This window comes from Scomber japonicus, chromosome 14, assembly GCF_027409825.1.
Source record: "Scomber japonicus isolate fScoJap1 chromosome 14, fScoJap1.pri, whole genome shotgun sequence".
Lineage (NCBI taxonomy): Eukaryota > Metazoa > Chordata > Actinopteri > Scombriformes > Scombridae > Scomber > Scomber japonicus.
The window spans coordinates 11,477,155-11,492,010 of record NC_070591.1 but is presented as its reverse complement, the minus strand read 5'-3'; the positions used below and the strand labels follow the sequence as shown (position 1 = coordinate 11,492,010).

The 14,856-nt window shown below is 39.3% G+C and overlaps 1 protein-coding gene across 1 annotated transcript in view; it reads left to right on the top strand.

The window, feature by feature from the left end:
- ccdc88ab (coiled-coil domain containing 88Ab) overlaps positions 1–14,856 on the top strand; it is a 63,243-nt gene that overhangs the window by 24,941 nt on the left and 23,446 nt on the right. The window contains exons 4-8 of the mRNA XM_053332727.1: positions 1,811–1,880; positions 8,407–8,465; positions 9,312–9,395; positions 9,494–9,634; positions 10,670–10,842. Coding sequence (XP_053188702.1) covers positions 1,811–1,880; positions 8,407–8,465; positions 9,312–9,395; positions 9,494–9,634; positions 10,670–10,842 — 527 coding nt within the window. The remainder of the gene's footprint in view (positions 1–1,810; positions 1,881–8,406; positions 8,466–9,311; positions 9,396–9,493; positions 9,635–10,669; positions 10,843–14,856) is intronic.

The following is a 14,856-nucleotide window of genomic DNA, read 5'->3' as shown; positions in this document are numbered from 1 at the left end:
TTCAACAACGTGCATTGTACACAACACAGGTAAAGGAGAAACTGATCATGAAGTAAACCTTAGCAAAAAGAAAATGCTATTTGAAGATGTAAACTTAAAACACATTTTCAAATATTTGCATTGAATTATATACTCCAGTATTGTAATACTTACCATATGGTCATAGTAATCATGTTAGGGGCCCGTCACGCTACTCAGAAGCTCATTTGTCATTCAAAGTTAGGTGCTAAATCTCAGACAATAATACCTGTGCTTCTTTCTACAGGTTAGTGAGAAAGATTTAAAAAAGTGTCATTTAGTAGATAAGTCTGTTACATGTAAAGAATATCTTAGTAAGTAAAGTGTTATCCTTCTGACTTGGTATTAGCCGTGGCAGATAACAGTGATTTACCTTTTTTGTTATTATCCCTCCAGCGTCTAGTTGAGGTAATTTAGAAATGTGTAGTATATTAGCTATACAAATTTGAATACATCAGTTCGTGTGTGTGTGTGTGTGTGTGTGTGTGTGTGTGTGTGTGTGTGTGTGTGTGTGTGTGTGTGTGTGTGTGTGTGTGTGTGTGTGTGTGTGTGTGTGTGTGTGTGTGTGTGTGTGTGTGTGTGTGTATGTGCCTAATCAAAACCACCAAATGATGTCAGATTTCCTACCCCCCTTTTACCTCCACCATGAAGTAATGCAATATGTATAAGACAGATGGTTACTGCAGGAGGACTTATACTTTACTTATATAAGCCTCTTTGTGATGACATCAGCAGTAACTTGCACAGAATAGACCAACCGTTGGGTCACATGAGTTCAGATTGCTCTCTGCCATCAGGTAGATATGAAATATTCAAGTTAGCTGACCCTCTTTGGGTTTGGAATTGGTTTAGAACTCCTTTTATAGGTTTGTATTTGTGGTATATAATACATCACAATATTCAATGACTATCATGGACCTTTTTTAAGCGAAAACATTTTATATCATATTAGTTAGGCCAGAGATTAGGCAGTATCATTATTTTAAAGGAATTTAAATTAAGGATTTTGTTGTTGGTACGTTAATGTATTGTGATATGAGTCCTGCCATCCATACTGGAGGTCTGTGTGTATGCGTGTGTACAAATGTACAGTGCATGTTTCAGTATGAGAGTCACAAATTACAGCTTATGGTTTCATTTTGGTTGCTATGATTGACATGTGAATGGGGGGGGACCCTGTGGCAAAAAACCACACCAACAGTGTAACCCACATAAATACCACTGTCATTTGCATCATATCACACACACACACACACACACACACACACACACACACACACACACACACACACACACACACACACTGGATGACCTCGCTAGTGCACGTTAGACCACCACTCCTGTGTACTGTAGGAGATTGATGCTGTTAATTTTGGTGTCCCTCGGCTGTCTTGATAATCTTTTGAAGTCTACACCTCACCCACACTTGAAACTTCTAACACTGTTAAAACGTACACCTCAGGCCTGGCATTCACAGTTACTTTCCTTGATAAGGGATTATGTTACTGTATTGATACCATTGGCCTTCCAATCCCAAAACCTTAAAGCCCCAAGGATTTTGGTTATAGTTGTGTTCCTATTACAATGCTGAAAATGATCTCAGATGAGAACCTTTGCTCTCTTGGTTAAATGTGAGAGGCTAATTTTATAGTCAAATATCACCCATACCTTAAATGTTTGAATCTTTGATTGAAATGTTGACCCAAAAAAAAAGCCAATATTCAAAGTTCTCATTTTTATATCTAATTCATAACTCTTCTTGACCATTATTTTTTCTTTGTTTGTAAAACAGGAGAATCTCCAGCAGCTGGTGATGATGCCTTTACCAAACGTGTTGGTTCTGGGTCGAAACCCTCTCTCTGGTAAGTGTCAATATACAATAATATGATATGTTTGAGTGATCCTGGCCACTGAGGATCAAATCAACCAGAATGGAAACCAAAAAAAGAAAATTTATACCTTCTCTAAGACCGCCCTATGTTTGAATCACATGGTTAACAAGCGTGGGTACAGTTCACAAAGAGGACACATGAAATCTTACTGTGTTACTTCATTAGGTTTCAACAATAGACTTGTTTTAATTATCCATTGCTTTGATGTTTAAAATTAAAAATTACTCCCTCTCTCTCTCTGGCTGTAAATTACATTTTTTCTTGCTACTTTCATTCTTTGTTTTAATGAGCTGTCATTCATAACCCACTCCATTGAAAATTAGAGATGATGTCAGAATTAAAGGGGACTTAAAAAAAGAAATAGGTTGGATTTAAGGACAAAATTAAAGTTTTTAATTTCTTCCAAGGCGTCATTGTCGCCTTGGCCAGAGTTCACTTGTGCTTTTATAAATCCTCATGTTCACCAAAGCGATGCGTTAAGACAAATCTGTAGACTTCTATTATCTAAAGTGCTAAATTAATTAAACCATTTTGCAGCGAAGCCTTAACCTACTGAACCCAGCCGTGCTATTCGATACGTCTGTGCGGCCTCAAAGCAACAGTAGTGCAGAGTTAAGTGTTTGAATTTCATGAAAACATTATTGAGAGTGCCCAGATCAGTTTGACCTATGCAGCCCAAAGTGCTACTTGATATTCCAGAGTAACCTTGATGAAGCCGCAGAAGAGAGAAGATTACTAGATGCAGGCTATCATTTAAGATCACAGTGCACTGGTTGTGGAAATAAGAGCTTTGAACATATAAAATGAGAAAAACTGCTTGCCCAGCTAGTTCAATTATTGCCTCTTACTGCAATATCTTTGCTCTAAAAACCAGTGTAAGGTCATTGGATTGGTTTGGAAAATTGTGTCCAAACAAAGGTTCATAGCCTTTGTGTACATCTCTGTGCAAACACAATCATCAGCTCTTCAAAGTGAATTATTTCCAGGCACGGCTCACAGACCCTGTTGAAGGATATCTGCGCCTTTTTAAACAGACAAAACAGCTTCTAAATCCTCATCCTCATTCAACTGCCTTTATCACGCTTTCACCACAACTATTGCTGTTATTTCTGTTTTCAATAGTCACAGTCGCACCTTTCACTTTTCATGCCTCTCGACTGGCATAAAGGGGTAAATAAATGAACAATAAGAGGCTGCTGTGAGTACACACATACACACACACACTGATGTTGACTGTTTCTGTGTCATGCACGGGTAACTTAGTTGATGGTTTACTGCATGGGACAAGAAAATATGTCAAAGTTTTGCCAAAGTCACAGTTAAAACAAGCTTTCATCTTTTTTAAGACTAAGACAAATAATCACCATGATCCTTGTTTATAGTTTATTGCAGAAGAAAACTATCTAATGGGTTATTTTAAGTATTTGTTCAACTACTGGTGATAACAACCATCTGCTCCACATTTCAGATCTCTTTTAAAAATCTTTCTTTTGGTATTTTATCCACTTCTGCTTCTTATAATAACACAGTCCAGTCATTGTGAAGCCTAGACGGATTCTTTCATAAACATAACTCCCAAAATAATGTCTGTTTGAATGTGCCCGTCTTTTTAAAAATCTTCCAGATCTATAGTATTATACAAGGGCTTCACACACGACCGAAATTAATATTGAGTGAATACTGAAGTTGACCTAATGCAGACAAGAGTGAAGGGCAGCTCCGAGCAAGTGGACTAGAGCAGGCAGAAAGCATTAGTCTGCATTCCTCAGGGTTTCTTTTGCCCTTTACCCTCCAGCTTGTCAGATAATCAGTCAGTCAGCGAGTCAGTCCGACCAGCAGTGGCTGTAGAGTCTGGATCTCTGGATCTCTGGATCTGTGGCTCTGTGGCGGCTGCCAGCTGAAAGTCATTGGCCATGTGGCTTTTATTATGCTCTCATTAGGGGGCAGGGGACGCCTCTGTGTATGTGTGAGTGCACGCACGTGTGTGTGTTTAGTTGGTGGTTGGGGGAGGGGTGTCTTCACAACAGTGAACAGTGGGAACGCACTGTTGCACCCCCAGGCACTGATTTACCCAAGACTGCCTTGTATACACGCACAGTGAGATGCACAGACACACACTGAGCTGTGCATGCAAGTAGTGTGTTAAGTGAGTATGCCTGCATACAGATGTCAGCACAGACACAGACACAAACACACACACACATGATCTGGTCTGATCTTCTAGAAACTGTTTTTTTTTTTCGTGATGAACTGACGGGTCTGTAGCTGCAGAAGCACGGTCTGCAATAAATATACAGCCAGTGACCAAAAGAAACATCGTATTCTCTTCACTTCCCCTGTGGAAGGAAAACACTGCACTGTTGACAGAGTGAGCCATATGAAGACCAGAGGCAGTCTGGATCTATTAATCTTTTCATAAATATAAATACATTTCATGAATAAATATGACCGAACATATGAATGACAAAAATAAAACATGATTTTGGATGAATGCACCTGTCAAAGAACAAAAATCCCTTTCAAGAGTAGCAACAGGAAAGACAGCTGTTTTTCACTGACAGCTGACAGAAAGCATAAACTGAGGCCGTGTGTGTGTGTGTGTGTGTGTGTGTGTGTGTGTGTGTGTGTGTGTGTGTGTGTTTTAAGAGTTCACCAAAAAAAATGAGGCCTTCTACTTTACTACTTCTGGAAAAGTTAATCTGTGTGTGTGTAGGCGAGTGGTCTGTGACTGTGGGTCTCTGCAGTCTGTTTTCTTGTGTCGAGAACAGACACAGAAACTGTAATTGTTTGTGTGTGAAAGGAGAATGATCTTCAGCACATAACCTCCTATAAAAAGGCTATTTGTTGATTTTACACTTTAGCTTCTGTACTGATTAAACAAAAGAGATACAAAATGTTATTTAGTTAGTGGTGTTAGCGTTAGTGGTGCTGGTAGGCAGAGCCCAGCTAGCTGTTTCCCTCTTCCCAGTTTCTGTGCTCAATTACGTTATTTACTGTAGCTTCATTTACTGTACAATAAATCATGCAATCTTCTCATCTGACTCGCAAATAAGCACATTCATAAAATGTGAACCTTTTCCATTGAGTGCTGGATTAGGCTGTAAAAGTTGAGACTGAGAAAATGAAGCTAAACTGGAGAAAACGCCAATATTATTTTTTCTTTTCTTTGCAATATGACCAAAACCTCATTTATCTATGAGGTAATATATATGATATACTCTAACCTGAGTTCAGTGTTCCTTGTGGAAAGGCCGACTGGGTTGCGTGCAGTGTTGCTCATGACACTGACCTAAGCTCCAGGCTGGCTGTCTTTGTTGTCACTCGACACCGGATCCTTACTTATAAAGCGCAAATGCCCTAAAATGAATTCAGGCAACTCTGTCCTCTGCTTCTGTGAGAGGGGTTGAATACACCCTGGCGTGCTGTCAAAGCAATATCAGACTGCTTGTACCAGTTTCATAACTGGCTCGCAAGTCATCGGGTTCAAAGTGACATTCAAACAAAACATGTATTTTTTTTAATGGACATACATGATTTACTTGGTCAAATGTTCAGGTTATTCTGGATTAATCTGGGGAAAAAATCACATCCTTAAAGAAAAGAGGGTGGTAGCTATCTCATGCGCACACACACAAACACACATTTTGTCCTCTTATTCACTCACATCCTCACATACAGATTAACAATGGCAGTGCAGGATGAGGGGTTAGTCACTGTCCCCCTGACCTCTTATTTCCTGCCAAGAGGATGAAGCTGGGAGGGAGGAAAAGAGGTGAAAAAGGAAGCCAAGATGAGTGAATGATTTGTAACAATATTTAAGGAAGGAAGGATGGATGGATGGGTGGATGTGTGGGTGGGTGGGTCTGGCAGAGAATAAATGGATAGATGAAGTGTGTGTTTGTAAGAAGGGAGGAAGAGAGGGATGGAGAAAAGAGGAGGCGACTGCTAGCAGAGAGATGGGAAGCGCCTCTTTGCTGCTGCTGCTGGAAGGAGATTTGTCTATTCTCAGCCCCTCTCTCTCTCTCTCTCTCTCTCTCTCTCTCTCTCTCTCTCTCTCTCTCTCTCTCTCTCTCTCTCTCTCTCTCTCTCTCTCTCTCTCTCTGTCTCTCTGTCTCTCTCTTTTTATTTATTTCTACAGTATTTCCCTCCCTTTGTGTTTATGTTGCTCTGCGGTGCTTTCCCTCTTTTGTGCTTTCTGCTTTCATCTCTCCCTCTTACCGTTTCTTCCTCTTGTTCTCCCTCTCTAGCTGTATAAATTATTTATCCTGTGAGGTTCCTTATCTTTCCTACCTAGCTCCACTGGATCCGCTGAGCTAAATCCTTTCCCTGACTAGAATAGGTTTCTGTGGCTCTAATAGAGTGCAGTTAAGCCTTGCAGCTATGAGAATTAAGTTTTTATCAGTCGTCTTCTAGGCTCAAATTCGCTCATATTTTCTGTAATTTTTATTTGATATCATGAATGAGGAATTAATGTTTTTCTTATATTGATTGAAGACAGACTGAGCTAACATCACCTTGATTGACACACCATGAAAAGTATTTAAAAGTACATGGTACATAACTGGTTATTTGTTGGACAAAATGATGACGTATGTTATATGTTGAATTGACTTTTAAAATGTGTTAAATTCAGCAAACCTTTGCCCAGATTTCTGATCATCAGCAGGCTGCAGTACAGCACTCGTCTAGACTGTATATGTTTTCTTTACATTCATTTAGCTATGGTGTCTGATCCAAGAGCTTGAAAGTTTCCTTAATAGCCAAAAAAATAAAATTCACCACTTTTCCTTGGCTGTAGTACAATACAAATCCAATTACAACTGAATTTTCATACCACAATAGAAATATTCGAAAATTAGCCAGTCCTAAGCAGTAAATCAACAGTGAAGTCACATACAGAAGAAAATAACCACTGCAGAGCTTCATTTTTCCACCAGCTGTAAGACAAAATAACCTGTATTACTGAACAATACAGCACAGCAAGTTTCTGTCCCGTAATCAGTATGTGTTCATCAAACCCTTAAATAATACAGATTCTGGACCAAGGTTGCAGTATGAGTATAACCTTGGTTTAAAATTGAAAAGATACCACATTAGGACCACAGGGAGGTCTCAGTTGCTCAGCAACACATTGACATGTGTCTCTATTGATTCAAGCGGAATGAGAGAAGGAGGATTGATTTGATTGTTAGGAGGACTCGGTAAAATTGATTGAGAGAACGTGTCAATTTTATATACTTTCTGTTTTGGCATTTCAAGCCCTCCCAAAGGAACTATGGGGTCGTCTTCCTGTTGCTCTTTAATTAGGTACTTTAAACAAACAATATAAAGTTATTCTATAGTTGACTGTAATATTGAGAAGTAGTTTTACTTTACTCAAACTTGGTTTTCATTTAAATCTTTTAGAAAGCTCCACAATGGGTAAAGTCATAGATATAAAATGGTCGGCTTCAGAGAGTTGTCTGTTGCCTTGTCTATGAATGTTATTTAACTGCTCCTGCTGTGAAGATTGCCCCATTAAACTGGCAGGCAAACAGACCACCCTGCACAGAAAACATGTTGGCTGTCAGTAATCTGGATTTATTATTATTAGACCCGGAAAGTGTTAGCACTAGCTGCCCCGCGGGTCACATGATGAGCTGGCTTATCAGACACACACACACGCACGCACACACTTTGCTCCAAATAGGGAAATCGCACGGTCCTAGTACAGACATAGACTCAGATGCATATACCATACCACTTAGTCAGTGTAACACACACATGTACCACCTGGTTTACTGTTGTTCAGCCCCAAATCCCACAGATGAGCTCAGGCCTGTTGAGCATGCTAGCAGCTGTTTGTGGGTTTCAGCAAGTTCTGACAATATGTCCTGACATGTGGAAGAGTACTGGAAGTTCATCCTGCCAAACTGCTGCTACACTGTGGAAAAGATTGTGGGCCTGTAACTAGAAGAGGAAATAATAACAGCCTGAGAATTTTAGCTAATTAGAGCATCCCGAGTGAATGTGGTTGAGGAAAGGTAGCACTTCAACCATGACGTAAATAACTTTAAATTTAAACATGTGCCCCAGGCAGATGCAAAAGATGCTGTAAGACTCCATCTGGACACTCTGCAGAGGAAACATTGGCTATGACCTATGACCTAATTTTATAAACATAATTGTTACAATGACTGTTTTGTAACACAGAGCTTTTTTAAAGTATTGTTTCACAAATAAATAATCATTGTCAGTTATCAATCACCGGATCTCTGTTTGCGGTCAAGTGCCCGAGGCAAACACTGCTATCAACAGCATGTTTGTACTCCTTCCTAACCCACAAAAAGTGACTGAACCAAATGTCAGACAAGATGAAATTGGAAACAAGACAGAATGAGAGTGGTTCCAAATTAGATGTTTGTTTGGTTTTCAGTCATTTTGTTTATTTCATGAAATATATTTTTTAGAGGGGTTTGGCAGTAGTCCTAATACTCGTGTTTTTTTTGTGTTTTAGAGCATGGTCTGGATGAGATGAAGAAACTATTGCTGCTACTGCTAGGCTGTGCTGTTCAGGTAAGAACATTGTGCAGTCCACTTCAACACACTTCACATGAGGGCGTGTAATCGATGTTTCGAAGAGCAGTGAACAAGTATGAAACCAGACTGCAGTCAGATTTTGAGCCTGTGATTCACAATTCAGAACATTAATACTATCATCACAATATCCCATCATCTTTTGTATTTTTGAAGGTTTCCAGCTAAGCGAGATGCTTAAACGTTCATTCCTTTCAGTGGTTTTCTTGTAGCACAATTTCAGTGCCAGAAATCTAGTTTATAAAGAAATGTCTGTTTGATTGAAATGACCTTGATTACTGCCATTTGCGCCCTCTAAATAAATGAATTAACTAACTTAATTATGATACAGTAAATGCTGTGTAATGAATGGCAGAGCATACTGTTTCCTGTGTTGTGAAAAAGCCCCTATTCAGCTTCTTCTTAATCACCGTGTATCAAACAAGAGCATTGACCTTTCACCAACTCTCTTGTTTCAGGAAAAAGAGAGCATGGGTACATTAAGTGTCCCTGACTTTAATATTCTGTCTACAAGCTTTCATTGAGCACAGGGGCATCTGTTGCTGAATTAGTATTGGCATACAGTAAAAAGAGCGAACATTTTTAGAGAACCCTGCTCTAATCTCAATTTATGACTGTAAGGGAGATAAAAAAGAAAGACCAGCAGCTGAAGACTACACTACATTCCTACATACAACTACTACCTCCTGGAAACCTGTATATGAGATTAGCATTATCTCTTGTGTCTGCAGTATTGGTCTATTAAACTCCACTTGACTTTCAGCCCATTCACATCTCTCTCTTTTCTCTCCTCAACTCTCCTCAACTCTGCTCTCCCCTCTACAGTGTGAGAAGAAGGAAGAGTACATCGATCGTATCCAGACTCTGGACTTTGACACCAAAGCTGCCATAGCATCCCACATTCAAGAGGTATTTCTCCTCTGTAATAAACAAGATATTTGTAATAAACAAGATATTTGTTTACATATTTTTTTACTGTTATTAATGTTGTAACCTGGTGATTGTAGGTGACTCATAACCAGGAGAACGTAGTGGACATGCAGTGGTTTGAAAGTGGAGAAATGCCTCCTGAGGACTTGGACAACCTCTCCAGGAACCTGGCTTTTCACCTCAAACGCTTAGTGGATGAAAGGGACACACAGCTGGAGGTAATTAGAAATAACTTGCATGTAACATATAAAGTAAAATATAAAGTATAGTTATGTTAAAGTCTTTTATCAGTAAAATGACAAAAAAAAACCCCAAAAAACCCAAACAAACTAAAATAAAGAAGGCAGAGTAAGTCACATCTAGAGGAAGTGTTTCTCTTTTATTTTCATTATGGTGTTGGGGGAGGTTGTTGTACTCAGATGGTATTTGTGGATATCTGTTGTACTGTAGTTCTACAAACAGAATTTTTGTAATGAAAATGGTGGGCTGCTTTTTGTGGTGTTATGTGGAAACTTTTCCCTTTTTTGCTGTCACCACAAGTGAGCTGCCTCAGGAAGGAAGGGTTGAAACTGTTAACTGTCTCGTGGATGAAGGGGGTGTGGGTGTGTGTGTGCGTGTGCGTGTGTGTGTGTATATTAGGTGTATATGCGTCATTGAATAAGTTTCCAACCCATAGGGTGCAGATGCCCACAACTGATATAGTTAATCTTTTTGTGTGTGTTTCTCTGTATGTGTGTCAGGGGTTCTAATAGCCTCCAGATTATCACTGTGTTGTCCAGCCGCTCTCAATTAAAATCCCATTTCCTGTCATGGGCACTAGATCAAAATGGGCTGTGTGTGGGACTGTCAGTATGTTTTTTGCCCTAATGCCTGTGTTCTACTTTAGGGGTGGAAGTGCTTTGTGTGAATCCATGGATTTGGTTTCCTCTTTGCCTTTAAGTCAATTCCAGTGACATTTTTAAATCCCAGCCTGCTTTTGTTGAGTATTCTACTTCTACAACAACTGCAGTCTTAGAAAGTAGCTATATTGGCTAGTTCTGTACAAATTCTCCTTAAATACAGATTTTAAGTTGTTTTTCTATTCAACACTTGTGACTATTTTCCCTCCAAATACATCTTTTTTTTTTTTAGCTTTGAGGTGTAAAATATGAACCCACAAAGCCTGACTTAAAATTATTTAAAAAAGGCCTTTACACACATTCTCTTAACAGATTCAACCTCACTGCCTTCTCTGTTTTCCTCCTTCTTTTCAGACTATAGTGGAGTTAACACAGGAGAGAGACTGTGTGCAGCTGTCTCCAATGGCTCCCTATCCAGTCCAGTCTCCCAACGACTCCCCCAGCATGAGGAGGACCGAAAGCCGGCAGCACCTCTCTGTGGAGTTGGCTGATGCCAAGGCCAAGATCAGACGCCTTCGGCAGGAATTGTGAGTGCGGCTGCCTTATCCACTAGATAAGTAATTATGTAAATTGGGCAAAGGGGATTGAAATGGAGAAGAAACAGGAAATGGACTGGCTTCAAACAAAAAAAACTAGGACTATATAAGTCCGATAACGAGATATGAAAAGATCACTGGCTGGAGTCACACATCACCTTATCAACCTTAATCTTGTTTACTACTTTAGTTCCAATTTTGTTATCGCTGCAGCTTCTCGTATTTTCAGACGCTTGGTTTGAAGAAGCAATCGTCCTTGGCTAGTTCCTGGAGATAAAATGATGAGAGGTCATCACTTATTGTCAGTGTGCAGTTTATTTACTGTTCTTGTCCTTCTTAAAAAATGAATATTTATCCAAAAGCTTTTCTGGTACAGTTATTTGCATTAGATGTTGGTTTTAATCTATTTAATGACCAGATTGGTTACATCATTTAATTAAAGAAATGTTGACAAATCTTGAAGAAATCATCATTTTTAGGTAATGGACAGTCTCAAATGTAAAAACATAGGCTGTGTCCAAAATCACTCCCTATTTACTATATAGTGCAAGAATACCCAGTGGTGCGTAAGGGTTAAATGTCGGTCATTTTTATTTGAGTGACTGATTTCTAAGTGTCACATTTAGCCCAAGAGATATTACCTCATGGGCCTGACGGGAACTCATTACGAGCCCATAATTCATAATATGATACTGGAAGAATAACGATGATGAGGCAGAGATGAATAATCGTGGAGACCCAGCGGTCCATTTCCTCTCTGCATCTCTTATTAGTCACATGAGAGCAGGATGCTGTGATGTCACATTTCCCAACACTAACACACATGAGAGTAAACAAGCCTTTTGAGAGGCCTTTTAAATTCTGTCTATGAATAATAGAGCTTCCTTTTTAAAGTGCTGTAATCCTTTGCAAGACAAAGGCTTAATGGTGAAGTCAGATCAGTTGGAAGAAAAGGTCCTTTGTTTCAAGGGGGAAGTATTTTGACATAGCACAAACATAATAATGTCTCATTTAAAAGACTGCCTGGCGTCTTGAGGTCGATGATGATACTGAAGCAAGAGACTGAGCTGCTTTTAATGGGATTGTTTTGTTGTTGGGTTAATTTAAATGCTGTATACTATGTGTAATTTGTTCTTTTTCACAACGTTTTCAAGATTGAGTCATTACTGAAACTTTTCTTTGATTAGATTTCAATGACAGTTTGAGTCAGGCAGAAGACATGTAGTTTCTTCTTCCAAGAATTATTTACTTCATCTGATTAGGTCTGCTTTTCAAAACAGTCCATCCATCATTTTTGCTTTTTACTTCTTTAAAACTTATATCAAAGAGTTTTGTCAGAACTGCTGTCATTTATCAAAAAGAAATGTATTCATCGTAGCCAGACCTGTCTGACATTTAAAGCTATTTACAAATACATTTTAATGAAACTCTATTGATAGAGACTGATTGCTGGCTTAGTCGTGCAATGCTCTCTGCTGTCCTCTACTTGTCTTTAGTGTAATAAAAAAAAAGTTGGAGTTAGCTAGTTAGCTAGTTAGCTAGTTAGCTAGTTAGCTAGTTAGTTAGTTAAACGATCAACCTAATGCACATCTTCGCTGTGGACCATCATGATTTGGATCTTTTTTTTTGGTCAAATAGACAATGGCATGTGTGAGGGCCAAATGCAAACCAAAATTATGGTTCTTTAACAATAGGTTGTAACTCAGACTGGAGTGCAGGTCACCCTCTGAAAAGCAAATCTCCTTGAGCAACCCTAAAGTCACTTATTGTGGTTATTGTGCTGAAATGGTCTGACATTCATCACTGTAGGCATCTCCCATACACTTACTTGACCTACATAATGACAGTTTATTCAGTAGACCTAAATAGGAGTGCGTAAGAGCAGTGGACAAGCTAATGAGTTATGATGTTTGCTGGTTGCTATGGTATTGTTTACTTGTTGCTGTGGTGTGTGATAGAAAGGTAGTGTCATGTGATGGACTCGATGAGGTCTTTGAGTCCATCCTTTTTTACCAAAGAAGACATGCTGATGTAGTTTGGTCACATGATTGCAGTTTCTTTTCTGGGGAGAGGAGGAGTGTGTTTATTGTGTGTGTGGCAGCACACATTCATATGCACAGAGTATTGTCTTTGAATACAAATGTGGATGTGTGTGTCTACTGTGTGGTCTCAGCGTGTGTCTGAAGGAGACCAGGTCAGAGCCAGAGGGCGTGCTTCAGTGTTCCCACAGTGGTCTGTTTGTTAATGTTTCTATTAAACCAAATGTGGCTTGGCTGCTTTTCCTCCTCCTGTTCAAGCTCAGACTATTCAAGCTGAGTTTATACGTATCAGGGGTGTACTGGGAAAGAAAGTCAGCCTTGGACTTAACCGCTGAGCCTGGCCTGGGTGGTTGTGACAGTCCAGTGACGCACACAGCATGCTCTCTTGCACATGGCAAATGACAGGCACACAGAGAAGGCTGGTGAATAGACAGACATGACTGATAAAAACTGATTTTTTTTTTTTTACAGTCCACTGGCCCACCAGGATTTGTCCTCATATGCCTGATGGCCAGTACACCAGTGATACATATGAAACACATTTTGAGTCAAATTTAGAACCGCTATTCCACAGTGAGTCTTTACCTTATCCCCAGGACAAAAATCTATTGTACTATTTCTTTTTGTGCCTTATTAGCCTTAAACATATATTTATTGTACCTGTTCTTTTTCAGGCAAGTCAGGGTTATTCCAAGACAAATCAAAACACCTTCTAATGAATAATATAAATGTACCATTTGAAAGAAAATGCATTTATAGGTTTGCGTTCTCTGGATCTGAAACATGGCGGTATTTATTGCAAAACAATGACCCAACAAGTCAACCAAACCTGAAACATATTTGTAAGCATGATATCCTTTTCACAGTGCAGGTATAAATAGATAAGAAACTGATAAACTGTAGCAATAGCAAAACATCACCCATTCACTGTTACTCATGCGGGGGTCAACCAGTTAACACACGCTTTGAATGTCAGCTGATCATTAACTACAACAGATTCTCCTCACATGCCTCATGCTGCACAGATCAGTAGCTGAGACAGATGTAAGGCAGGAATGTTCTGTTTTGCTAGAATGAGTAACAAACAAACTTAATGGTGCACATTTCACTCTAGATTGATTGCAAATTGATATCATTACCTGCAGGACTCATTCATTGAATACATTATCCATTTATTGTTGAACTGAATACTGAATGTCAGTTAAGTTAATTTTACATTCGGTATGTCTTATAATGTTTAGCACTATATATATAAAAATTAGTTGTGAGAGAAAGGAGAAGATATATACACATATGTGGGTCTCTGTGTGTATGGTGCTATGTGCAGACGTTCAGCTTTGTGTTTGCAGTTTAGGGGATATACTATATTTTTGCATATATTATTGGGGATGGGGGGTGCATTGTATGCCATTTATTAGAGTGAGATACAACCAAGGTCCTTGGCCAAATGTGAAGTGGAGACGTTGTAATTCATGTTTGGGGTCTTTACCCCTTGGCGCCAGGGTGCCCCTTCTGTAGAAATATTAAAAAAGCTTTTTTATTGGATCTCAGAAAGACATTAGACATTATTATAGACATTATTGGTTCTCTCAAAGATATTAGTTTTTAGATGAGGAATACAAGTTGCCGATGGAAGCTTTTCAAATATAGGAGTGCCTACAAGTGTCTTCTCTCACGCAGATGCTATGTGTTAAACCATTAACATAAGCAGCAGAGCCAGCTGCATCCATAATTTGAGCCCAAAGCTAATCTGCCATGCTGGAGTTGACAGGTGTTTGTGATTTGGGAAGGGCTGTCTTGGGGGACAGGGAGGGGCAGCAGGAGGTGGAGGAGGTTAAACTGATGAAACAAAAACAGGAATGGATAAAAGAACATCCTGCCTTCATATATAAATCAACAACAATTTCTCAAATAATGTTAGTTGTGAGAGGAAGGAGAAGATAAATGAAAGAACAAGGAGAGAAGG